This window comes from Rhinopithecus roxellana, chromosome 14 (assembly GCF_007565055.1).
Source record: "Rhinopithecus roxellana isolate Shanxi Qingling chromosome 14, ASM756505v1, whole genome shotgun sequence".
Taxonomy (NCBI): Eukaryota; Metazoa; Chordata; class Mammalia; order Primates; family Cercopithecidae; genus Rhinopithecus; species Rhinopithecus roxellana.
In genome coordinates, this window is record NC_044562.1 from 12067225 (window position 1) to 12095097 (window position 27873).

At 43.3% G+C, this 27873-nt stretch overlaps 1 protein-coding gene and 1 non-coding gene across 16 annotated transcripts in view; one reads left to right on the forward strand and one right to left on the reverse strand.

Annotated features, from left to right (window-relative positions):
• CLASP1 (cytoplasmic linker associated protein 1) overlaps window positions 1–27873 on the reverse strand; it is a 310377-nt gene that overhangs the window by 180852 nt on the left and 101652 nt on the right. For all 15 annotated transcript variants that reach the window (XM_030916265.1, XM_010367499.2, XM_030916256.1 and 12 more), the window contains exons 3-6: window positions 11432–11510; window positions 9829–9932; window positions 8939–9030; window positions 6996–7071 (exon numbers count right to left, since the gene is read on the reverse strand). In XM_030916265.1, coding sequence (XP_030772125.1) covers window positions 6996–7071; window positions 8939–9030; window positions 9829–9932; window positions 11432–11510 — 351 coding nt within the window. The remainder of the gene's footprint in view (window positions 1–6995; window positions 7072–8938; window positions 9031–9828; window positions 9933–11431; window positions 11511–27873) is intronic.
• On the forward strand, window positions 12068–12193 carry LOC115893381. Its single transcript, XR_004053393.1, has one exon. It is a non-coding gene; the product is annotated as a U4atac minor spliceosomal RNA (small nuclear RNA).

The window sequence follows — 27873 nt, forward strand, 5'->3', positions numbered from 1 at the left end:
AAAATTAAAACACTCTGCAGGCACAAGCATACACACACCCACAAATCTACAGGCTGAAACCAGCTTTACGCCAGCAGTCTGTGGCCTATAGTTCGTACCTATAAAGCAATCAACACAATGGCTAGTGTTATCAATATCTTTTAAACCAACATCTTTATCCTTTAAAATAACCGTTCCTTAGACCTAGAAAGTTACAGGGTCAGATAGTATTTAGGGGTCTAAACTATTCTTTACTGAAGAACCGCAGATGAACAGATATTCTTCGGTACTGCAAAGTAGGACACTCTAATAGAGAAGAGGTTTAAATAAAAGCCATTCAGCCGAGACTGAAGGACAATGCAGCTATTCGCTTCTACACAGGCTCTCACTGGTCTCGCGCTGCCTCTCCCTGCTGAGCCCTCAGGCTCACCCCAGAAAGGCACCGCAACGTGTCAGGCCATGAAGACCGCAAAAAGACAAGAGCCCCATACAGGCAGCATGCTCTGCCAGGTCTCATACGCGTGCTTTACAGAATCTAAGGTCTCCAACGTCTGACCACATTGTTCCTTCCTTCCTCGTAGTCACTGCACAGAGGAAGGTGTAGAGGCTGGCAAGGTTAGTCACCTGCCCAAGGCCCACAGATCAGGAATGGCAGGCTGGGATCCAAAATACTACCTCTCTGGAGCAAGCCAACATTCTTACCAGCACACTGCACCTTAATGCAGATGCCAAAATAAGGGCTTCCCGCAAAGGAAAAAACTCAAAGGAAGGCTTCCGCCCTAGCGTGCGGGACAGGGAAGCAGTCTATAAACTGATGAGACCCTAAACCCACCCTGTCCTCCTAGAACCCAGCACAGCCCCACAGCCAGTGCCTTGGAGCATGGGTACCCCAGCACCCCACACAGCTGGGCCCAAGAGCTCACCCCGGCCCAAGAGCTCACCCCTGGCTCCCAGGCTACAACTGTGGCGGGCCACATGGGAGCTCTGGCAAGCCGGCAGCAGAGGTGCTCCTCCCTCCTCCTGAGCTCTGTCTAGCTGGAGACAGCACGGAATGAGCAATGGTCATCATATGTTTCAAGATGTTTTAGGCTTTGAAAATGTGACCAAACTCAACAAAAGGGTCAGCAGTCAGCATGGGGAGGCCCACTGGATGCCACCCTCTGCCAGCCTGCCTGCAAAAAGGGAGGTGAGGTGCCGTGAAGATGAAATCAAAAGTTTTCAGGCAGAACTCAGGCTTTTCTTATCTAGTCAAGGGAATTCCTATTGTCAGGATGCCTTGGACCACCGGCTGCCTCTGTTACAGCCACTGCCCTGTTCTCATCAACAAGCACAGACTTTGTACTGAAATCCACACCTCCGGGAAGAAAAGCTTCTCTCAGCTCAGGAGGGACATCCTTAGTGTATGGCCATCACATAATTCTAATCCCTTCCCAGCAGCTGGGTCACACAGGAGCATGGAACGCAACTCTCCAACAATGAAACATGAGGGGAGTCTGTAGGAAAGCTTCTGGAAAACATTTCTCTGCTCTTGGAAAAAGACATTCCGGGAAAAGTGAACACTGGCTGGGTATCTGACAATAGGAGAGAACTGCTGATTCTTGGGGCCTAGGAGGTGACAATGTTATTTAAGGTTATGTTTTTGAAGGAAAAAAAGTCTACCTTTTAAAATATTTAAGAGTTAAATAAACGTGGTCTAAGATTTGCTTCAAAATAATCCAACTTTTGCTTCAAAATAATGGGATGCAGGAGGGAAAAAAGACAAAACTGAACCGGCCTTGTCAAATGAGCTGATGGCACATGGGGACGCTTTATGGCACTATCACTACTTATGTGTATGTTTGAACCTTTCAATATGGAAGTTGAAAACAGAAGAGGAGCTCAGGAAGCAGCAGCCTCCCCTCTGCCAGGCCAACTGTGCATGCGTACGGCAGCTGTGCCTGTGCTGTGCCTGTGCTAAGAGCTCCAGGGGGCAACACACACAGGCTGAGATGCCTGAGACTCCGGCTCCGAGCTACTGGCAGATCCCGGAAAATTCCTATGTCAGGACCCGTCATCATGCAGAATGACACATTTCCCCACTGCTCTAATGATTCAGAGTTAGGATTTCAGTTACTTGTAACAAAAGCATCCTAGCCCACACACACTGTGCACCTGTGGCCCATTCTGAAAGGCTTCCCTGCTCTGAGTCACTGCACTCAGACCACTAAGGAAACGAACACTTGCCGAGTTAATTTTAAACACCAAATCCAGTCTATGTTAGCCGCTGCCCAGTTAGAGCTGAGAGGATTCTCCGCACGCTGGCTGTATGGAAATGAAGAGCTGGAGGCTGACCACTAGATCAGGCGCCTGAGGGCAGAGACAACACTGATACAACAGTGTCCTCTCTGGTCTGAGACTTGGCAAATAAAGGAAAGTTATTCAAATAATTATGGGGCATTGGGAACTGCAAACAGGAACAAGTTATAATCCTAAATCTAGAGGATCAGAAACTAGTAGGAAAAGATTAATGAAAAAATTAAAATAAAGGCAACAGCAAAAGCACATGCAAGCTACACAAGAACCCCAGAAGCAGGAATAATTAACTTGGTTAGTATCGGGGAGGTGGATGGCAGAACTTCCTGGCAGAAGAGAGATACGGATTGAGTGTATGTCTGTGTATGTGCGTGTCTATGTGTGCAAATATATGTGCGGACAAACCATTCCTAAGGCACATGTGAATATATGGATTATTTTCAGAGTGCTCAGTTTGGAATACTCTAGCCGTAAATCCTGTCTACTACAGAATACTGAAAGCTGCCCATAGAGTACCAACCTCATTTTACGGATGAGGTGGGGGAAATGAAAAAACATAACAAATAATAAGAATTTCCTCAAAAGCAGACACACAGGCCTAGAACTCAACCCACAAAACCACTATAGGTTCCAAACTCCTCGCCAAAACCTAGGGCTTCCTGGCACAAAAAGTATAACTGCCATTAAAGACACTGGGCAAGAAGTGCTAATGTGAATTTTTGACTTAATGAAACATTTTAAACAAGTCTCACATTTTCTATCTTATTTTTAAAAACTATCTCTTTGTTTCTTCATAAATTATTTTTTAAAATTATACAATCTATTTATGATTTACACAGAAGTAAGATGTGATCCATTTAAATGTACTACTTTTGTTTTTCAGTTGTATTATTACTATTACTCACAATCAGTCAGGAGCACCTGATTTGTGGTAGTGAAACTAGTGTCCGGTATGTGGCAGTATGTGTATAAGTCTACTCCAGGGCCGCCAATGTTTGGTGTAAGTATGGCTATGTCAGTATCAAAAATACATCTCAAGACACTAAGGCTATCCTACAATTAAGGCTTTTCATATTTTTAAAGCACTATACACCTGAGTTTCTCAGAAACCCACTGGCACATGGTAGGTGCATGATTTCTGCAAATGAAAATGGCCATCTCAGATGATGAGGAGACTACTGAGTAACTTGGCCTTCTGAGAGTCTTCTACTTGGACCAACAGGTCACCCAGCACCTAAGAACTTCACTTGCAAGGACTCTCATAAGGATTGAGGGGTGGGGCACTTACCACTGCCTCCACTTTAAAGGGGAAACTGAGGCTCGAGATCCAAGTGACCCCAAGGTCAGCTATTACATACAAAGCAGGGATCTATGCCTTTAACCTAGGTGTCTTACATTGCGTCAGGTAGCTCAAGTATTAATATTTAACATACTCTGCCGTTTGGCAACTTCAGAACAGTATGTCAAACTGTTCAAGACTCAACATTATCTTAAATTCTTAAACAACTGAATCAAAGGCTGGGCGCGGTGGCTCAAGCCTGTAATCCCAGCACTTTGGGAGGCTGAGACGGGCGGATCACGAGGTCAGGAGATCAAGACCATCCTGGCTAACACAGTGAAACCCCGTCTCTACTAAAAATACAAAAACTAGCCGGGCGAGGTGGCGGGCGCCTGTAGTCCCAGCTACTCGAGAGGCTGGGGCAGGAGAATGGCGTAAACCCGGGAGGCGGAGCTTGCAGTGAGCTGAGATCCGGCCACTGCACTCCAGCCTGGGTGACAGAGCGAGACTCCGCCTCAAAGAAAAAAAAAACAAAAACAAACAAACAAAAAAAAACAACTGAATCAACATTTTGAGAATGTGGGATTGTGCTGATCGTTTGAAATTTAATCTGTGTACTTCTAAAATAAAGGAAATCTTGATAAAATCCCTAGAGAACTTACAAGTTAACTCTAGATCTGAAGGAAAAAAATAGTATCAGAGAGCAGCCCAACACAAAAGCAGACTAGGCCCTACCTGTCTCCTTTCTACCGAAGCTTTAGGGAACCTTTAAGGGAGGCCTCCTCTCGCAGAGAACTTCAGAGAAAAGGAAAACCTGGGAAGCGCAAGGCACTCTCCGAGGCCCACCTGCATAGCTTCAAGGATGAGAACGGACCCATTCAAAATATTAAATGTGCTCACAGTCCGCTCCCAGTGTCTCTCAAAATCGACACCGAATCCATGATCTTTTGGGCAGGGAAATACTGAGGTTATTCAACAGTGAAGAGCCCTAGGACAACGAGGCATTTCCTTCACTTTCCTCTAGAGGATGTGGTCCACCTCAGTCGCAGAAGCAAAATTTGAGTCTCAGAAGCAAAATCAAGCTAGTAATCTCCATCCCCTTCCCCAAAAAGCCCAAGGATCCAGACAGACAAGGCAGGCCCACAGCATGAGCTCTCGCTAAATATATGTGGAAGAAAAAGAGGAAGAAGGGGAAACAGGGGTTAGTGAGGGGACCCTGTGGGATGGCCTGCAGTGTGGTGCCCAGCCATACAGTGCTTCCCTCCCCAAACCAGATTCCAGACAACGTCCCTTGCTGTCATTCTGGATGGTGTAGGTCTGGCCTGTGTTTTTATACTGCCTCCGCCGCGGAAGTGCATTTAGAGGAGCCAGCCCCGCACCACCCACCCCAGGTTCTAAGATCTCCACAGGCAGTGTGAACATTCACATCACCTGTCTGGCCAAAGTCAGCAACTGAAAGAGGATAGAATCACCTCAGCAAGCTGGCTTTTCTGCTCTGCTAGAGCACTCCACGTGGCAGCAGCCACACCCCCAGAGTGCGGCCTCTACAAAGGATTCTTCCCACGGAAAACAAAAACAGAAACAAAACCCAAAGGGGGAAGGGTACAAAACAACAATCTATTTGGTAATTTAGAATCTTTTTAAAAAATAGTTCAATTTATTTTTAAATTAACGTTGAATATAAAGTATGATTAAGTAAATAAAAATGTCTAGCCGGGTGTGGTGGCTCACACCTGTAATCCCAGCACGTCGAGAGGCCGAGGCGGGCGGATCACGAGGTCAGGAGATCGAGACCATCCTGGCTAACACGGTGAAACCCCGTCTCTACTAAAAATACAAAAAATTAGTCAGGCGCGGTGGCAGCGCCTGTAGTCCCAGCTACTCGCGAGGCTGAGGCAGGAGAATGGCGCGAACCCGGAGGTGGAGCTTGCAGTGAGTCAAGATCACGCCACTGCACTCCAGCCTGGGTTGACAGAGCAAGACTGTCTAAGAAAAAAAAAAAAATACTAAGTATTTCCTTCCAACGCCATGTATTTTCCTTTTCTTTTTTTTTTTTTTTTAAGACAAAGTCTTGGTGGGTTGCCCAGGCTGGAATGCAGTGGCATGATCTTGGCTCACTGTAAACTCTGCCTCCCAGGTTCATGTGATTCTTGTGCCTCAGTCTCGCAAGTAGCTGGGATTACAGGTGAACGCCACCATGCCTGGTTAATTTTTGTAATTTTAGTAGAGACGGGGTTTCACCATGTTGGCCTGGCTGGTCTCAAACTCCTGGCCTCAAGTGATCCACCCACCTTGGCCTCTTAAAGTGCTGGGATTACAGGCATGAGCCACCGCATGCCCAGCCTAATGCTATATATTTTCAACAAAGGCTGAAAAAGGGCATGAGTGGAATAATAAAGCAGGGAGACAGCAGACGACAGGCAGTGAAGAGGGGAGAGGCTGGAGTGGAAGGAGCAGCATAACAGCCAAAGAGAAGGGAGAGACACCTGCTGCTGGAAGTAAGAGCAAGGTAAGGAAAGAGCCTGGAGAGCAGGAGAGCAGGGGTGCAGACTCAGGGGAGCTAGAGGCCACGGGAGGCTGGGTGGAAGGCCAGCCTGATACAGCCTCCTGGGAGGGTAACTTAGCAGTTATCAACCAAGATTTCACAGAGAGGCCACTGACCATATACATTTATCTTGTAAATTACTGTTCCATTTTCTGTCCCTTCTTCTAATGAAGTATCATTCTTACCAGTTTGTATGAGATGACATAATAAAAATGACTCTGGTTGAGAAATAGCATTGAACTGGGAGGAGAGTTCAGTGCTACTTCTCCAGCCCAGACTTGTACAACTTCTGAATCGCCTGGTAACTCACAGGTGAGACAGCCAGCTCCTCTCCTACCCTCACACTAAGGAAGTGGTACTTTTCGTTAATTTAGGTAAAATCTGCACTTCTTAAGGGTTCAGAGTTCGAGGAGTTTCCACAATGATATACACAGTGGAGCCACCCCCCCAAAGCAAAATGTAGAACATTCCCATCACCTCAGAAAAGTCCCCTCAGACCCTCTTCCAATCATTCTCTCCCACCTCAGCAGATTCTGCACCACCACCCCCGGCACCACCCCTTTTGGCTGCAGAGGTGGTGGCCAGACATCTTATCTTGGAGGCTGGTCTGGATAACATCAGCTTCTAGGCTAGTTGATTTCTCAGCCCTATGTATAGAAGAGCGCAGAGTGGCCACCACATTTACCAATTTTAAACTTAAACGCAAACTTATTTTATACATTTAAATGTATAAATATTTTATAAATGCTAATGGGTACTGGATCTCTTAAAAAATCATCATTGTTCTATCAAGATTAGGACTCCAGTCCCACCCACCTATTGGGTATACACGGAGCACCAGAATGCTTCTCAACAGTCTGCAAGCAATGACCTCCCCCGAGGGTTTTCCTTCTCACTCACCTGGCTGTTTGGATCTCCAAGTAAGTTGCATATATGTGGCACAATCTTGCTTAGTGTTAAAGTCTGCGCTCCAGAGCTGAAAACAAAAGGAGTGCTTTCTTGTTAGTGAGAACTGAAGAAAGACAGACGCCTGTCTGCCCACACCTGCTCTTCCCGTGTCTCCCCAACCCCCATCACCACCTCATACCAAGTCTCTCTCCATCCCATCCACACTGGCTCCAAAGTAAATGTGTCCGATGGCCCCTTTGCACAGAGTTCAAAACCTAGGGTGGTTTCTCCCAGATGAGTCTTCCTCCTGTCCCCCAGGGCTCTGGCCAATCCCGCCCTACCTCTTTAAGGCTGGGCCAGAGCACCCCAGGTCCCGCTTGCCTCACAGGTGCTGCCTCTACATTACTGTTCTGTCACTGTAAGCCAACTACGAGTCACTGGAGGGACCTTGTTTAACTCTCCCATGTGCTGTGGCAGAGCTCTCTGCTACAGTAGACATTCAGGCAATACCGCTGGATGAAAAGACTGCAATCAAATCAGAGCATCTACCTACTGGGGTACATCTGAGCCAAGTACTACCCTACTGGGGCACATTTGAGTTACAATTTTCACCATCACCATCCCTGCCATGACAAATGGCCTTTGTGAATAAAAATCTCTTGGTTATCTGCCTACTACCTTACCATAAATCCCTAGAACTGGAGCTACTGTGATCAAAGGCTAGAAGTTTTTTTTTTTTTAAAGCTTCAGCTACATATGGCCAAATTTAATGGCACTGAAAAAGCTAACATATTAAGATGGAAAAAATTTACAAGTAAATAAACATCACAATCTCAATTTTGTTTTTAAAAATAACATAACTTTACAGATTAGGATAAAATGTACCAAATTTAACAATGATTATCTGAAGGTAACAGAATTACAGTAATCTTTATTTTTTCCTTGTGTAAATTTTTATGATATATACAGTATTATTTTCATAATCAGAAAAAAAGTCTTGAAATTTATAATTTTAAAAAAGCCTCTCCTAAAAATAAGCACATGAAAAAAAGTTCACCATCAACAGCCATTAGATAAATACAAATTAAAACCACAATGAGGTATTACTACACACATATAAAAATGGCTAAAATAAAAAAGTGACAACATCCAATGGCTAGCAAGGGTATGAAGAAACCAGATCATTCGGACGCTGCTGGTAGGAACGTAAAACAGTGTGGACAACTCTGGGGAAAAAACTGGCAGTACCTTTTAAACTAAAAATGAACTTACCAAATGACCCAGCAAGTGTACTCTTGGGCACTGATCCAAGAGACATGGAAACTTATGTTCATGTAGAAACTTGTACATGCATGTTCACAGCAGCTTCATTTATAAAAGCCAAAAACTGGAAATCACCCAAATGTTCCTCAACAGGTGAATAGTTTAACCAACTGTGATACATCTATACCAAGGAATTCCATTTAGCAATAAAATGAACTAGCATATATGTGTAACCTCAAGGGTATCATGCTGAATGAAAAAAAGATAAAACTCAAAAGGTTACATATTGTATAATTCCATTTACATAACACTCTTGAAATGACAAAATCATAGGCAGGGAGACCAGATTCGTAAAAATTCAAACAGATTCACAGTTGCCAGGGGTGAGGATGTAGCTACACATGGCAGCATGAGGGAGCCCTGCAGTGACTGTAGAGTTGCATATACACACAAATGCACATGTGTTTACCTGAGACACTTGCACAAGTTCTAGGGATTGTATCAATCTCAACGTCCTGGGACTGATGCTGTACTATAGTTATTCAAGGTGCTAACATTGGGCAAGGGTGGGTAAAGGGGGCGTGAGACCTCACACTACACTTCTTTGCAACTTCCTGTAAATCTATAATGATTTCTAAATAAAAAGTTAAAAAAAAAGCCAGGTAAAAATGTCAGGCTCATCCCAGACTTACGCATTGAGTGTTGCTATAAGGCAGAGACAGATGCCTTCTCGAGTACGGAAATTCTTGTGTTTGAAGCCTCCAAGCATTCTGTCCCATACGTACTGTAGATGACAAAGAACAGGTGAGGAAAGGAGAAGACTGCTGCAGCTGTCACTTAGTAAGGGAGCAACAGAAGGCAAGCCTCTTACCCAGTGCCAAATTAGTCCCATCCTCTACCAGCACATTTAATCCTCTCAAGAGCATACTGGAAAATGATGACATCTATCATGTTACCAAGTATACCAAATTATAATTGTTAAAACATATTCATTTACATAATTGCATTTAATTCTCCCAAGAACCCTAAAAGGGAGGTATAACTGTCCTCATTTTGTGGGTGAGGAAAGCAAGGCCAAAAGAACCAGTGAGTTGCCAAAGATCACACACTCACACTGCCCTCTGCTTTTTCTCATCACCCCCCAATAAAGGACAGTGGAAGCTGGGAAGGCAAGGCTGTTTCGGTCCATCCCAGCAGCCCCAATTCACTAGAAGACAGGGGCCAGGGCTCCAGCCAGGCCTCCTGACTCCCAGACACCACGGCTTCCTCTTTTCAGACAACTGGAGAGTCGGTTACATAAATGAGCTGAAGGGTCTAATGGATTAAAACTATAAGTATATTAGATTCACTAATTTATTCAATACCCCCATGTTAAATCCACTATTCATCTCATACTTTTGTGACTTATTTATTTAAATATCTTGTATGGGTAAACAGATTGAATGCTGTGAAAATTTTTATCTGTAATACATCAGCTTAAGTCTATGGAGTCACACCGTTTGTGCAAGCACACACACACACCCTCGCAACTGCATGCATGCGCACTGGCCAGCTGACCTCAAAACACATCTCTTGCCCCTACCTGGGGATTAGCAGCTTGATCCATGATCTTTAGCAGCAGAGTTTGGTCCTGCTCCCTCACAGAGTCTTTAGCATCTCCTAGTCTGTCTATTAGACTTGGCAGCACTGAAAATCAAAACGGAAACTGATCAAATGAAACCCTATTTGGGGGTCTGCGGTCACCAAGTATTGCTATTTCAATTACGTGGGAAGACAAACCCCTGACCTAAATGATGTATCTCCTTCTAAAACCACTCATCTTTGCTCACAGCTCTACTCTCCTTGCTGAAATTCATGAAAGTCACCAAAAGAGTCTGCAAAATCCTTTGCATGGACAGATATACTATTTGTCTTCCTCCTTACCCCACGTTCCTCCAGCCAGTTTCAAACGTATTTGTAAGCTGATAAAAATGGAAGACCTTGACAGGAAGAGTCAATAGAAAGGAAAATTTAGGTAAAAGACAAGGAGAGGGGCTCCAGCATATGTGTTTTGAGTGTGGAAGGGGTAGGCACTTATGAATAATCTTACATTTCATCAACATTGTGTATTTTTAGTTTTACATCACACCCAAACACACATGAGACACAGCCCAGCTCTCCATCTTCCCCCACCTACCCAGTGTGGACCCTCCCACCAGTGCTCCAAGTGCACCTGTAGACCGGAGATCAGCTTATTTTAAGAGCTTGCAAACCTCTATAACAAGACCTATCCCTGAATAATTCAGCTAATTTAGGAGGAAAATGGAACCCTATTAAAATATCAAATTTCTAAAAGTAAAGGTTTTTTTAAAAAATTTGTAAAGAGTCGATGCTAAAATGGGAAAATAGCTCACGACCTTTTCAGAAGGAGCATATTGGTCAGAAACTTAACAGAAAAGAATACATGTGTACCAATGTAAAATAGAGAAATTCCATAAGGAAATGGTTGCATAGAACTGCTGAGTGTTCATACTGCCCCCATGAAACACCGGAGGTCAGGAATTCAGAGGTATTTAAATCTATGAAATCTGTGGGGTTTGTTCCATTTTGCTGACACATCGTTTTTCCTTCAGAATAAGAGTGAACATTTACCATACACTTGTAATGACATTTACAATCAAGGTGAAAATGGTAATGCCAACCATAGTCATCTGGGGAAAAATACAACTGGCTTGGTTTTACAGGATTTCTCAAAGAAAACTGCCTTTCATTAAAGGGGACCGCGGTCAGGGTCAAATATGACTTGGTTGGCACTAAAGGGTGACAGCTAATTTAGCATAAGAAATAAAAATGGCACTAATATTTCATCTTAGAACACGTATTACTAAGTTCCATATGAGAACACAGTGAAGCCAGTACAAAGGTATGGGGGAGGGTAAGGGCGCCCGCAGACCCAGAGGCCAGGAAGCCCAGCGGGAAGGGAAGGCAGCCGGGCGGCCGGCCGGAGCTGCGGGTGCTACGGGGGCTGCGGAAGAGGGCGGGGACTGACTGACTGGGAGGTGCGGAAGGGAGGCCGAAGGGGCTGGAGGGGAGGCAGGGTGGCGGCCGGGAGGGTTTGGGAGCAGCTAAGTGGAGAAGCCGGGGAGACCGAGGGAAGGCTGGGGGTCTGAAGGGGCCGGGTCCGCTCCACAAGTGCCGCAGCTCACCTGTGCCGATCTGCGCCTTGAACCGATCCTGCAGCCGGGTCACCAGGGCGGACAGGATGTCCATGCCCAGCAGAACCACCTGCAGCGGGAAACACCGGGAGCCTGTTAGCGGCCGGCCTGCGGGGCAGCGCTCCCGCCCACCCGCTCCGGGGACGCCTCGACATTTCTGGCCCAGACGCAGTCCGAGAGTCCAGAGCGCGCATGCCGACTGGAGGACCAAAGAGATTAGCACGAGGAAGGATGATCTTCCACCAGAAAAGCTGTGTACAGCTATAACGGAAAATACTCGGTGAGGAGAAACGAAATAAATGGCAATACAGCGTAGCCAAACCCAGGTTAGCCGCCCGTGGAGTTCAAGAGAGCGCCGTGGCCCCGCCCCTGCCAGCCCCGCCCAGGCGAGAAAACGTATGCAAATTTTCGAGCGGTCGAAGCGCGGTCTTCTGGGTAAAACCGAGCCGCCGCTTTTGCGACCCTTCAGGAGCCTCAGAAAACAAAGAATTGGTGGTGTCGTCGAAAGCCGTGGAGGCTTGAGGTAAGCTAGCCAAAGACCGACTAGGGCGGGACTCACAAATTAATCACCACAACCCTATCAGGTATTGGCGCTTCCTGCTTGCAGCGCACGCAACCTCTAACGCAACCATCCTTTTCTTGGGGTTGCGCTACTGTCCAATGAGCGCATAGTGAGGGCAGTACTGCTAACGCCTAAACAACACACCCGCATCAACTAGAGCTTTGCTTTACCTTGGTGCAATTTTTGGAAAAAACGAAAACCCGCTTTTCCGAGACGTGTGATTTCATAAGAATAGTAAACTACAAATAAGCGTGCGTTAAACCAGCAGATGGTGCACAATACACGTGATTCCAGTTTCTCACCAAAACTCTTCCAATTTTTGCTGTGTAAACGTGGAAAGGGAAGAGTTTTAACGTAAGTTTACCACGGTTATTCATGTAACTCCAGCTTTATGCTGAGCCAGCCTAGTAGTCTAGATCAAGTTTCAATAGGAGGCGAAGTTTCAGTAGGCCTTTGTACCTCACATAAAATGTAATCCCAGCACTTGGAGACCGAAGCGGGCGGATTACGAGGTCAGGAGATCGAGACCATCCTGGCCAACATGGTGAAACCCCTTCTCTACTAAAAATACAAAAATTAGCTGGGCCTGCTGGCGCACACCTGTAGTCCCCGCTACTCGGGAGGCTGAGGCTGGAGAATCGCTTGAAGTTGGGAGGCGAAGGTTGAAATGAGCTGGTATCCCACCACTGCACTCTAGCCTGGCTACACAGCGAGACTCCGTATCAAAAAAAAAAAAAAAAAAAGTTAAATAGTGAGCTTTCTGCGGAATGGTCCCATAGCCTCTGCAGGAAGCAGTTTTGCACTGTGAGACTTCATTAAACACGCTTCCAACACAAAGCTGAGCACTGCCCAATGTTCACACAACTACCAAACAGGACGGGGCAACAGTTAGGATTTCTTGTATACAGCCTCTGCCTGCGTCTGGCGGCTGATAAAAGCAAAAACTGCAGACTTTTCTATTCAGCTTTGAAATCCACTGCTTCAAAACTGAAGGAATCCAAACTGGCCCAATAATCCCCACAATATATAAAATGTTCTTGAAACTGGCTACTTGACAATATTGAAGAAAATAATTTTTAAAACTTTTATAGAGAAAACAATTTGTAAACAGATTTTTCTTTTAATAATATAATAATGGTATAAACACTTTAAAATAATGACTCTACTTTCGAGCTAAAAAGGATTAGGTTTCACACTATGACTTTCTTCCAAAGAGTACAGTATGAAGTGGAGTAACTATCCAGCGGAGAAAACTGACAGACGCAACCTCAGCCAGGCAGTGGAGGTCCACATCAAGTACACTTGGTATGATGTCATGAAAATGGCATTTTGCCTTTGTGATAGTCCTTCCCAAAACCCTTAAACCCAGTCTAAGCATGAGGAAAACAGAGAAATTCCGATAGAGGGGCATCCTACAAAACACCTGACCAGTACCCCTCAAAACAGTCAAGATCATCAAAAACAAGAATTCTGAGAAACTGTCAGCAACAGGAGCCAAGGGAAACATAACAACTAAATGTAACGAGGTATCCTGGAAGAGAGTCTGAAACAGAAAGATGACACTTTTCCTTAGGTAGAAACTAAGAAAATATGAATAAAGCATGAAATCTAGTTAATAATAATACATCAATACTGGTTCATTGATTGTAATAAACCACACTAATGTTAGATATTATAATGAGACGATATTACCTTTGCAATTTTTCTGTTAAAAAATAGTTTGTTTTTTTTAAAAGAACAGCCCATCACGGAAGTGAGTTATTTAGCTTTTGTCTGGTGAAATCTTAAGCTTATCTGCACAGTTGCATTACTGGTTGCAAGTAGGGGTATTATTCATGACAGAAACATCCCTTCATACATCGCTCAAGGCTAAGGTAAAGAGGACTGTTGTTTATTTGGGGGAAAGCTGACGCGGCAGTTTACTTGGTAGGTCTGAGCAGAGAAGGCCTCGCTAAGCCCCGGACAGTCAAGTTTCAATGCCTTGCCTAGATGAAGTGGGGAGCGTGGAAACTCCCAAAGAAGACTGAGTGAGTAGATGCACCTGAGTCCCCACAGAAACAGAACAGGAGAGGTCCAGGGTGCCAGCCAGGAGGACAGAAGGCAGTTCCAGGCACTTTCACAGCCCTTCTCCTGGGCTTCCATTTCCCTACTGAAGAAAGGGATACATGAAAAAGTCCTTGCCCAGAAGACCACTCTGATAATTAACTGTAAAAACCTTTTTGTGCCTAAACCTCCTCATCTGTAAAACAGAGACAATAATAACAGCTACCTCGTGGGTTGTTGTGAGGATTAAATATGGTGTGTATGTAAACTGTGCCTGGCACGTGGTAAGGGTACTTTCTTTTTTTTCCTGTTTCTGCTTTCTTCAGCCCTTAGGTCTATAAAACCAAATTCTTCTCCATGGCTCAATGGAATACACAATTCTCTTTCATGGAATGAGGTGTTACCTGATTCTAAAATCACAAATAAAAGCCATTCAAAATCTTTAAATTTTTTGTAACTTTTTTCTTCCAACACCATTAGCTCTGCGTGACCCTTGAGCACTGCCTCTGACATTTTACTTAATTATCTACGTTTGTGCTTGTTTCCCCAGCTACACTCCTTGAATGTAAGAACACTACCATCTTCCATTTCCTCAGAATTCCCATAATAAATAGCACAACGCTGGGTACGAGGTAGGTGATTGATAAACCCTACTTTATTGATGTGAATGAGACTGGAATAGATGAGCTCTCAAGGTCCAACATCTTCTTTATCCTAAAATCTTTTAAAAGACCCTTTTGTAAAAGAGAGAAGAGGGCTGACCAGGTCACTGGGACCAATACTCCTGCCGAGCACAACTAAGAATGCTGGATATAAAAGAACATCTGCAGCATCAGAGAGCTAAGAAGGCACAGAAGAACTTCCAGGTCAAGAAACACAGACAACTAAACTCCACAGACATGAGCCTGCAACAGCTGGTTCTCTGCCCTGGGGCCATGTATACACTGGGAAAGGGCGCAGAGAATCACTTTAATAACCTCGTGGGTCATCTAGGAGGGCAAAGGTTACATTCCAAAGCCCTCCAAAGTTGGTGGCCTAGTTAACCCCCACCACGTGTGCTGGAAACCCAAATGGCTAGACTTTAGGAGGAAAGTGAGTTGGAAATAAAACAGTCTTCACAGGGACTGCAGCCCAGTTTCCAAGCATCTGGGTGGCCCGGAAAAAATTCTAATCACTGACATCAGATTAAAGTGAGTTTAGACTGTTTGTGTCCAAAAGCCCTTAGCAGATAAAAATACATGTCATTTCTGGATAAAGAAAACATCATCCTAATAATCTAGTCCTTGGTTTATTCCTGTAACAATTTTTCTTTTGTTGCTGTTGTTGTTTGTTTTTTTGAGACAGAGTCTCGCTGTGTCGCCCAGGCTGGAGTGCAATGGTGTGATCTCTGCTCACTGCAACCTCTGCCTCCTGGGTTCAAGAGATTCTCGTGCTTCAGCCTCCCAAGTAGCTGGGATGTGTTATCAACCCGGCTAATTTCTGTATTTTTAGTAGAGATGGGGTTTTATCACATTGGCCAGACTGGTCTCGAACTCCTGACCTCAAGCGATCTGCCTGCCTCGGCTCCCAAAGTGCTGGGATTACTGCGTGAGCCGCTGCGCCTGGCCTATTCCTGTAACAATTTTTCAAAGAGAACATGTAAAACACAACCAAAGATAACCAGGCACACAGGACAAAATAAATTAAAACTAGCAGAAACAAAGACCAACCTGAACTCTGGATCCCTGGATAGGAGAATAATTACAAACAGACTTTAAAATAACAAGTCAGGCCGGGTGTGGTGTCTCACACCTGTAATCCCAGAACTTTGGGAGGCCGAGGCAGGCGGATTGCCTGAGCTCAGGAGCTGGAGACTAGCCTGGGCAACATGGCGAAATGCCCTCTCTACGAAAAAATACAAAAATTAGCTGGGCATGGTGGCGGGCACCTGTGGTCCCAGCCGCTCTGCTTGGGAGGCTGAGGTGGGAGGATCACTTGAGCCTGGGAGGCGGAAGTTGCAGCAAGTGGAGATCGTACCACTGCACTCCAGCCTGGGCAACAGAGACACCTCATCTCGATAAATAAATTAATTAAATTAAATAACAAGCCTTATTATGTCTAAGACACATGATTCAAGTTTTGGGTAGAGAAATGACAACTTTTATTTATTTATTTTTTTGAAACGGAGTCTTGCTCTGTCTCCCAGGCTGGAGTGCAGTGGCCGGATCTCAGCTCACTGCAAGCTCCGCCTCCCGGGTTTAAGCCATTCTCCTGCCTCAGCCTCCCAGGTAGCTGGGACTACAGGCGCCCGCCACCTCGCCCGGCTAATTTTTTGTATTTTTAGTAGAGACGGGTTTTCACCGTGTTAGCCAGGATGGTCTCGATCTCCTGACCTCGTGATCCGCCCGTCTCGGCCTCCCAAAGTGCTGGGATTACAGGCTTGAGCCACCGCGCCCGGCCGACAACTTTTAAAGTTACACAGATTAAACAAATAATACAAGAGAAAATTAAATACTCAACGAATGGGCTCTTTTTCCTAAGTGCACTGTAAATACATGAAGAGAACTAAACAGGAAACTAAGTCTGCAGAAAAAATCCAGAATAAAGTAAAGAGAGGCAAAAAGACAGAAAATTCCAAAGAACAGGCAAGAGAGAATAGAGAGAAAATGTTAAGTTTACATGGAATTCAAAAAAAGAAATAAGAGACAATAGGTATAAAGCAATGGCTGACATTCATTAGAATTTTATTTTTATTTGTTTATTTATTTATTTTTGAGACAGGATCATACTCTGTCACCAGGACTGGAGTACAGTTGCGTGATTTTGGCTCACTACAACCTCCACCTCCCAGCTTCAAGGGATCCTCCCGCCTCAGCACCCCGCCCCCTCCCCAGTAGCTGGGACTACAGGCGCATGCCACCACACCCAGCTAATTTTTTGTATTTTTGTAGAGGAGGGGTTTTGCCATGTTGCCCAGGCTGGTCTTGAACTTCTGGACTCAAGCAATCTGCCTGTGTTGGCGTCCAGAGTGCTGGGACTACAGGCATGAGCCACTGCACCCAGCCCAGAATGGTATTTAAAAAAATAATAAATAAATAGTGTTGGTGAAGATGTAGAGAAACTGAAACTCTTGTACACTGCTGGTGAAGTGTAAAATGGTAGAGCTGTTGTGGAAAATGGTTACAGCAGTTCCTCAAAAAAGATTAATCATAGTATTACCATATGATTCCAGCAATTCTACTTCTGGGCCTATACCCAAAAGAAGTAAAAGCAGAGTTTCCAAAGACAGTTGTAAACCCAGGTTCACAGCATCATTACCTACAACAGTAAAAAGGTGGAAACGACTCAAGTGTTGACTGACAGATGAATGGACATGCAAAATGGAGTCTACCAGTCTGCCATACAATGGAACTTTAGGCCTTTTCTGAAACACTACAACATGGATGAACCTTGAAGGCATTACGTGGAGTCAGGTAAGCCAGTCACAAAGACAAATGTTGTCTGGTTCCACTTACATGAAGCACCTAGTCAAAGTCACTGATTCAGAAAGTGGACTGGTAGCTGCCAGGGGTTGTGGAAGGGAGAAACGGGAGTTATTATTTAATGGCTTCAGGGTTTCAGTTTTACAAGAGAAAAACATTGTGGAGATAGATGTTGGTGATGGTTGCACAATTCAAATGCACTTAATGCCGCTGAATTGTACACAAAACTAGTTGCATGGTGAATTTTATGTTCTGTATATCTTACTACAATTAGAAATAACTTTTAAACAATAGCTGATGGTTATGAAGCTTGTGTTATGGGGCAATAAAAATGCTCTAAAATTAGTGGTGATGGGTTGTACAACTCTGTGAATGTACTATCGACCACTGAATTTTACACCTTCAAAAAGAGTAAAAGGCCGGGCTGGTGGCTCACACCTGTAATCCCAGCACTTTGAGAGGTCAAGGCGAGCAGATCACTTGAGCCCAGGAGTTTGAGACCAGCCTGGGCAACATGGCAAAACCCTGTCTCTACAAAAAAATACAAAAATTAGCCAGGCCTGGTGGCACAAGCCTGTAGTCCCAGCTACTCGGAACACTGAGGTGAGAGGATCGCTTGAGCCCAGGAGGTTGAGGCTGCAGTAAGCCCTGATCTTGTCACTGCACTCCAGCCTGGGTGACAGAGCAAGATCCTGTGTCCAAGAAAAAAAAAAGAGAAAGATAGAGAGAAGGAAAAAAGAAGGAAAGAAAGAAAAAGAAAGAGTATAGCAATACCTGAAGAGATAATGGCTGAAAATGTTCCAAAAACTGAAGAAAAACATCAAGCCACATATGCAAGAAGCCCAGTGTATCACAGTACACTAAGGAAAAAGAAATCCATACCTAGATACATTAGCTACATTGTTTAAAAGATAAAGACCAATACTGCCAACAATAAAGAAATGCATCAGCAACGTGAAGAGACAATTACTAATCACCAACCTATAATTCTATGATCTGTAAAATACACCTTTCTAGAAAGTGAAACAATTCTCATACAAAAATTAAAAGAACTTTTCAATACTTATCTTAGAAGCTATCCATTCTTTTAAATTCAATTTTAGTGACTGTCCTGGTGCTACTGGCTTAACAATAAATCATTCCATATAACTATTAATAGCATGATTTCCCCCTTTATTATGTTGATCACCTCAAAAGATGCAAAGCATCTGAGAAATTTAACATCCACTGCATTCATGATTAAAAATTCTTAGCAGATTAGGAAGAGAAAGATTCTTCCTTAACTTCACAAAAGGATATATTTTTTCAAACCTACAAAAAGCATCACACTTAATGATGAAATGCTGAAAGCTTTCTCTCTGAGAGTGGAACACGATAAACATATCCACTCTACAATTTCTCTTCAACATTGATTGTGTCTGCAGTCCTAGCAAACTAATTTTGGCAAGAAAAAAATAAAAGTATGAAAATTAGCAAAAAAAGAAAAAATTATCATTCTAAATGGAAAATATAACTGCGTAAAACAAAATCTAGAAGGGGCCGGGCACGGTAGCTCATGCCTATAATCCCAGCACTTTGGGAGGCCATGGAGGGCAGATCACGAGGTCAAGAGATTAAGACTATCCTGGCCAAGATGGCGAAGGCCCATCTCTATTAAAAATACAAAAATTACCTGGGAATGGCGGCGGGCGCCTGTAATCCTAGCTACTCAGGAGGCTGAGGCAGAGAACTGCTTGAACCCAGGAGGCGGAGTTTGCAGTGAGCCAAGATCGTGCCACTGCACTCCAGCCTGGGGCAACAGAGGGAGACTCAGTCTCAGAAAAAAAAAAAAAAAAAAAATGAAAGATCTAAAGATGCATTATAAAATTAATAAGCTTTGTAAGACAATACAAAGCCAATATATATGAAAAAAATTACATTTCTATTCTCACAAGCCAAAAAGTTCCTATTTTTAATTGCATAAAAATAAACACCTACGAATAAATCTAGCCAAAAATAAATATCTGCCCAAAAAGTTATATAACAATTCAAAAATTGTTTAAGATAGCTAAAATAAATACAAAGATAAAACTATAGGTTGGAATACTCAGTACTGTGAAATTTTCAGTTCTCCCAAATTGATCTAAACATTCAATAAAATTCCACTCAAAACCCCAATAAACACAAACATGTATTTTTTTTTTAAGAACTAAACAAGTTGATTTCAAAATACATGTGATAATATGAATGGCAAGGCACTCTTTTGGTAAAACAAGGTGATAAAACTTGCTCCCCATGGATATCAAGATTTATTACAATATTATAGGAATTAAGACAATGTGCTATCAGTTGATGGACAGACACATACACCAACAGAGAGGACAAAGAAACAGACTCGAGCCTATGGGGTATTTTACGACAAAGTAGGCACTACAGAGCAGTGACAAGAGGGCTACTTTTTACGTCGATGCCCTGGGTCAACTGAGTATCTACCTGGATTTAAAAAGGGGCTGACTCCTATCTCACACCCTGCACAAAAGTGAATTCCTGACAGTAGATAAATGTGCAGAAAGCAAAGCAATACACCTTTTAGAAAATAACATAATAGTTTCATGATCCCAGGACAGAGGAATATACCAAGACACAATAAACACAAACCGTAAAGGGCAAGATTGATGAACTGGACCAAATCAGAATTAAGAACTTTGGCATATCAAAACCACTGAAGAAAGTGAAAGTCAAGTCACGCCACAAGAAGATACTACAAACAAATCAGCAACAACAGGCTTGTTTCTAGAATATATAAAGGTGCTCTGCAAAGCAAATGGTAAGCAAGCCAGTAGAAAAACAGGCAAAATATGTGAAGAGGCACTTCACAAAAGATACCAACGGTCATCATTCTAAGAAAAGCTGTTCAATTTCCATTAGTCATCAAGGAAATGCAAATTAAATGAGACACTACTGCACACTCACAATGGCTAAAATGAAAAAGACCCACAAGACTGAGTGTTAACAAGGATGTGGGACCACAGACACTCTCCTACATGCTAGCGGGAATGTAAATTGGCATAATCAACACTGAAGAAAACATCTTGGCATTAGCTAACAAATTTGAAGATCTGCAGCAATACCGCTGCTAGGAATATGCCCAACAGAAACACAGGTACACATATAACAGGTGAAATGCACGAGAATGCTCAGAGCAGTACTACTACAGTAGCCAAAAACTAGAAATTCATAAGTCCATCCACTGTGGAATGTTGAAGCTGTGGGTTTCATACTAAGAGATGCAACAAACATTGAAAATAAATGAATCACAGCTACACTCAGCAATACAAAATCTTGTAAGAATGAATCAAAAGGCCAGAAACAAACAACCCACATTTGTATGAAGTTCAAAAACAAGCAAATAAAGCGGACACGGTGGTGTCTAGAGTCCCAGCTACTTGGGACGCTGAGGCTGGATGATCGCTTGAGCCCAGGAGTTCAAGTCCAGCATGGGCAAGATAGTGAGACCCCATTTCTAAAATAATTAATTTTTAAAAAACAAGTATACATAGCCAGGCGCGGTGGCTCACACCTGTAATCCCAGCACTTTGGAAAGCTGAGGTGGGTGAATCAAGAGGTCAGGAGTACGAGACCAGCCTGACCAACATGGTGAAACCCCGTTTCTACTAAAAATACAAAAAATTAGCTGGGCATAGTGGCAGGCGCCTGTAATCCCAGCTACTTGGGAGGCTGAGGCAGGAGAATCGCTTGAATCCGGAAGGCAGAGATTGCAGTAAGCCAAGATCGCACCACTCCACTCTAGCCTGTGCAACAGAGTGAGACTCCATTAAAAAAAAAAAAAAAAAAAAAAAAAAAAACCCATAAACTGTAATCTTAAGGTGCATATTTAGATAATAAAACTAAAAAGAAAAGCCAGAAAGCAGTTACCATAAAAGTCAGAAGAGTGGTTACTTAGGAGAGTTCTGGTGGCGATGTCTAAGCAATGTTCTATTTTTTGTCCTGAAGATCAATTAAACAGCTATTAGCTTTAAAATACATTATTAAACTGTGTCTTTGTGTTTTGTGCACATTCTATACACACTTCAGTTTAAGTTTTAAAAATCAGAGCAGTGGGAGTGATGCTGAGCACCAGACGTGTAAGTTTGTAACAAGTGGCTTAGACCTTGTCTCTGCCTTTCCAAAACACTTGTAAAGGCCCCAAAATGGAACAGTTCTCTTTCCAGATACATAAGGTCTGCTCATTGGCAAAGAAAGGAATATTCAATCCTTTTCTCCAAAAAACATCCATAAGGGACAAAGCAGGTGGTAAAAACAGGGCATTTCTTAAGCTTCAGAAGACTGGATTGTCTAAGGTAAAAACAGTGCTGCACACTCACATCGTATTTTATTGTTTTAAGGTATTTTTGCATGAATCTGAGTAATCTCACAATAATCCTGAGATGTAGAATATATTATCCTTATTTGGAAATAAGGAAAATAAAGACCAAAAGACTTAGCCAGGGTTGTAAAGTTTGGTTAATGACCAAACTGCAAACAAGCCTGAGCCTCCTGAGTACACCAAAGCCATTTTCACTATAACATAATAATGATATACACAAAACCCCACATTTTTAGGGTTTTTCATCTCTCTTTCTCTCTCTCTAGCTAGCTTAAGACCTTCTCTGCCAATAATATCAGATAACCTCAAACGTCAGCCTCGGCGCTACACCCATCTGAGACTCTGGGAATGCCTCAGCTAGGAAAAAACACACTGGCTTTGCACGCACGGCTTTGGGGCTGACATCCAGCTCTCCCCCCAGTGGCAGCTGCTCCATCTCCGAGCTTCAAATGCTCATCAGTAACACCAGAATAATAATACATTTACCTTAAAGAGTACACATGAGGCTAACAAAGTTTTAACAAAATGCTCAGAATATCACAGGCACCCAGTAAGTACTATTTCCCTTCTTTATGAGAGCAGCACGTTTAAAAATAATAAAAAAGCATGGCTTACTGAGGTAAGGGGCAAACAAAGTTAAGTACAAAATCTAGAAAAGAAAATAAGGTTGCCTAAAATTCCATCACAACAATACCCCTGTTACTATTTTGGTGACATCTAGGCACACTCACATGCACATTTTTCCATTCAATGTGCAACAGACATCTTCCCAAGTCAATAAATACAGATCTACACCCCTATTTTCAGTGGCTTTATAATATTGTACCTAGATATCATCATTACTCACCCAGTTCTACTAACATGCAGGGTTTTCATTATTTTACACAATACGATGATGGACACACACTTCCACACATGTGCTATCATCCCCTTAGTACAAATGCTGAAAACATTTGCTGGGTCAAAAAGAAAACACACTGTATACTACACTGTTAGCTCTGTTTTTAAAGTAATGCACTAGGTGCTGCTTTAAAAACAGGACTATGCCCTGCTGATTTCTACACATTTTTTAGTTATTTTAAAAGACTCTAGATTGCAACCTCACTAAGTAAGGAGAAATTAGCACTCTACACTGTACTTACTTTCACATTCAAGAATAAAAGCACAACACAAATACCCCCTCAAGAAAAGTGTGATAGTCAGTGACTTTGCATATACACGCGTAGATGGGAGAAGTAGTTACCGTTACCTAAACTTGTCATCCTTCAAAGCAGTCACCTAGGAAATGCCTGGGTGCTCAACCCAACAACATTGCCACTGGACAGTCTATTTTTAAAATTCCTCTTCTGGAATGCCCTCCAGAGATAGTTTATGAACAATAAAAGTAAATATCTGTTAAAATACGTAATTAATATTAGATTAATGGGACTTGCAAAGTTATGGGCTATTACCAGTAATCGTCCATATAAAGGATTTTACCCTTCAAAAGGTATTTAGGATCATCACACCATCAAACCACTTTTTTTTTATTACATGAGGCAGCAATATGCCAAGTCGTGCTAGGAGACAAGGTTTCAAATACAATGAGAGGCAGAGTTAGTAACCTTTGTTTGAAGAGCTAGACCAATCCAATACAACTTTCAGCAATGATAGAAATGTTCTACATCAGTGATGTCCAGTATAGTAGCCACTAGCCACATATGGTTACTAAGCAAACGAAATGTAGCTAGTGCAAATGTGAGACAGGACTTTTCATTTAACTTCACTTAATCTAACTTTAAACCACCACAGGAGGCTCCTGGCTACTGTGTTGGACAGTGCTGCTCTACACCACTGGCTGCAAATTCGGACACACAGGTAGAAATATGGCGGGGTAAAGGGACCATGGAAACTGGGGGCACCTCTTAAAGCTCCAGTCACTTGATAACATGTGGGACTGAAGAACAGTAAGGCCCCATCTCCAGATTTTAAACCCTGGCAACTTATCCAAAGAATTCTAAAGCACTGAGGAGGCCAAACAAAACATATCTGTGGGTCATATCCAGCCACAGACCTCTAAATTTGCAGTCTCTCTCATCCAGATACATCCCATAAACATGAGATCAGGCACCAAGACATTCATGATGGTTTAAGGAAATACACAAAGATCCAAGTTTCCCATATGGACTTTCAAAATTTTCTCTAATATGCTTCCAAGCTGATCTACCTGTTTCTCTCTCCCAGCAGCCCCCAGCCCGCCAGCAGAACTCACAGCTCTTCCTCCCGCCCAGGATTCCTGGAGTCTCCCTAGACTCCTCCAAAGCCCAGGTCCCAATCCTTCTAAGAGATAGTTGCAGCTAGCCCCCTCCACAAGGTCTCCAGCCTCCTAATTTCTCTAAACCCCAATCTGAATAGCACTTTTTTCTATCTCCTTAATACGTATACTAAGCAACTCTCCAAAAAGACCACAAACTACTCAAAGCAGAGCAAATTCTTACACAACCTTTTTCACCCACTCACTTGCCCAGAGACAGTAAAAAAAAAAAAAGGTGGGGGCGGACAGGAAATCATGGGGCAGTGAACATCTATCTTGCAGAGATTCTCTATTTAATCCTCACAACAACATTTTGAGGCAAATATCATACCTATAAATATGCCTACTTTGCAGATAAGGAAACTAAGCCCCAAAAAGATGAACAAATAATGAGGCAAGGTCACTCCATGGTTATGTGGTTTAATAACACTAATCCATTAGTCTTACAAAAGGGCAAACCAAGAACACTACGCTTGTAATGACACCCAAGTAAATCACTCTTCTGTGTCTACTTTTTCCAGAGAACCATCTGCCCACTGGTTGTGCTTCTGACAAAAAGTGTGTAACAGAAGCTGTTCCAAGAGTGTACTGGAACTGATTTTAGAGACCAAAATATCTGTGAATGGGCTAGTTATAGCTCCCAGCATTCCAGTCTCCACAGAGGCACTGTGGGAAACGAGTCCACTCCTTCCTAAAGTAAGGAGCAATCTCCTTCTACTGATTTTTCTCAGAGTTCATGCCGGGGTGAAATCCTGACAAAAATCTTAGCTCCAGGATGACATTTTATTACTTCAAAAAAAATTAAAAAAAAATGTATAATATTACTACCCTTTCTTGAAATACTGAAATCTGGAAAAATACAACAATAGTCTGTGCTTAACATACTCTCTAACTCACACAATGCATGTTTTTTTTTAAAGGGGGAAGGTGCATTCATTTATTTACTTAAAATTTACTGATCACTTATTAGAATTCTATATACTTGATCAAATACCAATCAAGTATAAGGGTAAGATGAACAAGCTGTTAGACATATAAGGAGTTACTAAACACACACGTACCACATGACTGCAATTCCATTCCATACATAAAGATCTGGGTCAGTAAACAAGAAAATAAACAAAAAAAAAAAAAACAGAAAAACATGGGATCCTAGAAACAGAGGGGCCTACTCAAAAGAGAGGTGAAGGCAATTACCAAGATGACAGCAAAAGGGATTCTCAGAATGATGGCAGGACACCTAATTTTTTCTTTCTTTCTTTTTTTTTGAGACAGAGCCTTGCTCTGTCGCCCAGGCTGGAGTGTAGTGATGGGATCTTGACTCACTGCAACCTCCACCTCCCAGGCTCAAGCAATTCTCCTGCCTCAGCCTCCCGAGTAGCTGGGATTACAGGCATGTGCCACCACACCCAGCTAATTTTTGTATTTTTAGTAGAGACAGGGTTTCACTATGTTGGCCAGGCTGGTCTTGAACTCCTGACCTCAAGTGATCCACCCGTCTTGGCCTCCCAAAGTGTTGAGATTACAGGTGTGAGCCACTGCACCCGGCCTGGGCACCTAATTAAAATCAGCACAGCGAGGGGAAAGAATGAGAGCAAGTCAGAAATCAACAGGGGAATACGAAGCTGATGCTCCAAAATCAAATCCCCAAGTTTGTCTCCAAAAAATGTTTGTTTTTCTTTTATTTGTTTGGTTTTTTTTACTGCGGGGTTGGGGTGGGTATGGAGCAGACATTTGCTTGAATTATGATCCAAAAAAATCCATACATGACATTTAGCAGGTATGGCACATGGCAACTCAAGGTTATTCTAAAGGCTCTCTGACTCTAGAGTTGGCCCCCTCCTACCCCATTTCTTTTCGTGTCATTTTCATGCTGCAGAAATCTGGTCAGTTCTGTTACGAAGAGAGTCACAGTCAGCTTTGTCTGTTTCCTCGGGCATCACGGAACTTGACCCTCTATCTCTGCATTTCCTGCAGACGGAAGTCAGCTCCAGAGATCTGACTAGATTCAGATTCAACATTTCTGGCCAGAATATTTTATAGGTGGTACTATAATCTTTATTCCAATAATATCTCCCACATTTCATCAAATCTAAGACACCACCAACTTTGTGAACACCAAAGAAATAACTAGTGACCCAATTGATCAAAAGACTCATCTTGATATCAGAGATGGTAAAACTGTAGAGGTAAAAAAAAAAAAAAAAAAAAAAAGTGTCTCAGAATTGAAATTCTATTACAGTTTGCTCATTACTTACAAAAATAAACAACTTTAATTGGATTTATAGTTCTATAGAATGACAGCTTCAAAAACACCTTTTAAAACCGAAAGCTTCTTAGAAGTATGGCATGCTTTATATGCAATGCCTCTTGGAAACAGAAATGATCTTTCAAGGGACTCTCCAATGATGGATTTCCCTTTCACATCCCACCCCACCACATTTCCTGTGATTTATCACATCTCTATACTTTAGCCATGAGACTACCTTTCAGGGGATACCCAGACAAAGTAAAAACAAGGAACAGCTAAAAAATTCAGTTATGTTGGAAATAACTCGGCAATTTCTTTAAAAACTAAACACGTACCATATGACTGCAATTCCATCCCTAGGTATCTACCTAGAAATGAAACACAGAAATGAAAGTGTAGGGGGGTGGCCAAGATAGCTGACCAGAAGCAGCTAGTGTGCGCGGCTCTCACGGAGGGGAACGAAGGGGCGAGTAAATACAGCACCTCCAATTAAACATCCAGGTACACGCATTGGGACCAATCAAGGAAACAATTCCACCCATGGAAAAAGGAGAAAAGCAAGACAGGACAACGGTCCACTCGGGAGTGAAATGGAGCCAGGGGAACTTCCCCCATCCAGGGAAGCAGTGAGAGAATATGGGACCCCAGGAACCCACGCTTCTTCCATAGATCTCTTTGCAACCTTCGGGTCAGGAGACCGCCTCACGAACCCACTCCACCAGGGTCTTCAGTCTAACACAGAACTACGTGGAATCTTGGCAGCTTAGCTGCTCAGGTGTGAACAAAGACCCAAGAGCCGTAGCCACCTGGGCTTTCTGGGCTTCAGAGCAAAAGGAGCTGCAATTCCATCTTTGGGTTTGAAGCGACCGAGGCAACTGGGGGCTGAAGCAGACCCTGAGCATAGCACGGCTGCTCTATGAAAAAGAGGTGAGACTGCTTTTTTAAGCAGGTCCCCGATCCCATTCCTCTTCAGTGGGTGGGCCCTCTGAAGGGCAACCCTTGGTTGCAAGGTCTCCAACCGCCACCTACAGGTGCCTTTGGGCCGACAACAGATCTGTACCTTCCTGGGACAGAGCTCCCAGAGGGAGGGGCAGGCCACTGTCTTTGCTGTTTTGTAGCCTTCACTGTTGATACCTCCAGTACTGGAAAAACCAAGGCAACTGGGGACTGGAGTGGACCCCCAACATATTGCAGCAGCCCTACAGAAAAGTGGCCAGACCATCATGTGGGCACCCATTCCCATATCTCCTCATCGGCAGGTCCTCCAGGCCTGGGCCGCCAGTCACCCCCTCAGCAGAGCTATCCTGCCAGTAGCAACTCAGCAACTCCCTGGACAGAGACCATATGGCAGCTGAAAGCCTCTCTGCCACTGCCTCTGCGGTGGAACTGTCCTTGTTACCCCCGGACTAACGAGCAAAGACCCTAAGTGCCTTATCCACACCTCCAACAAGGAGGGG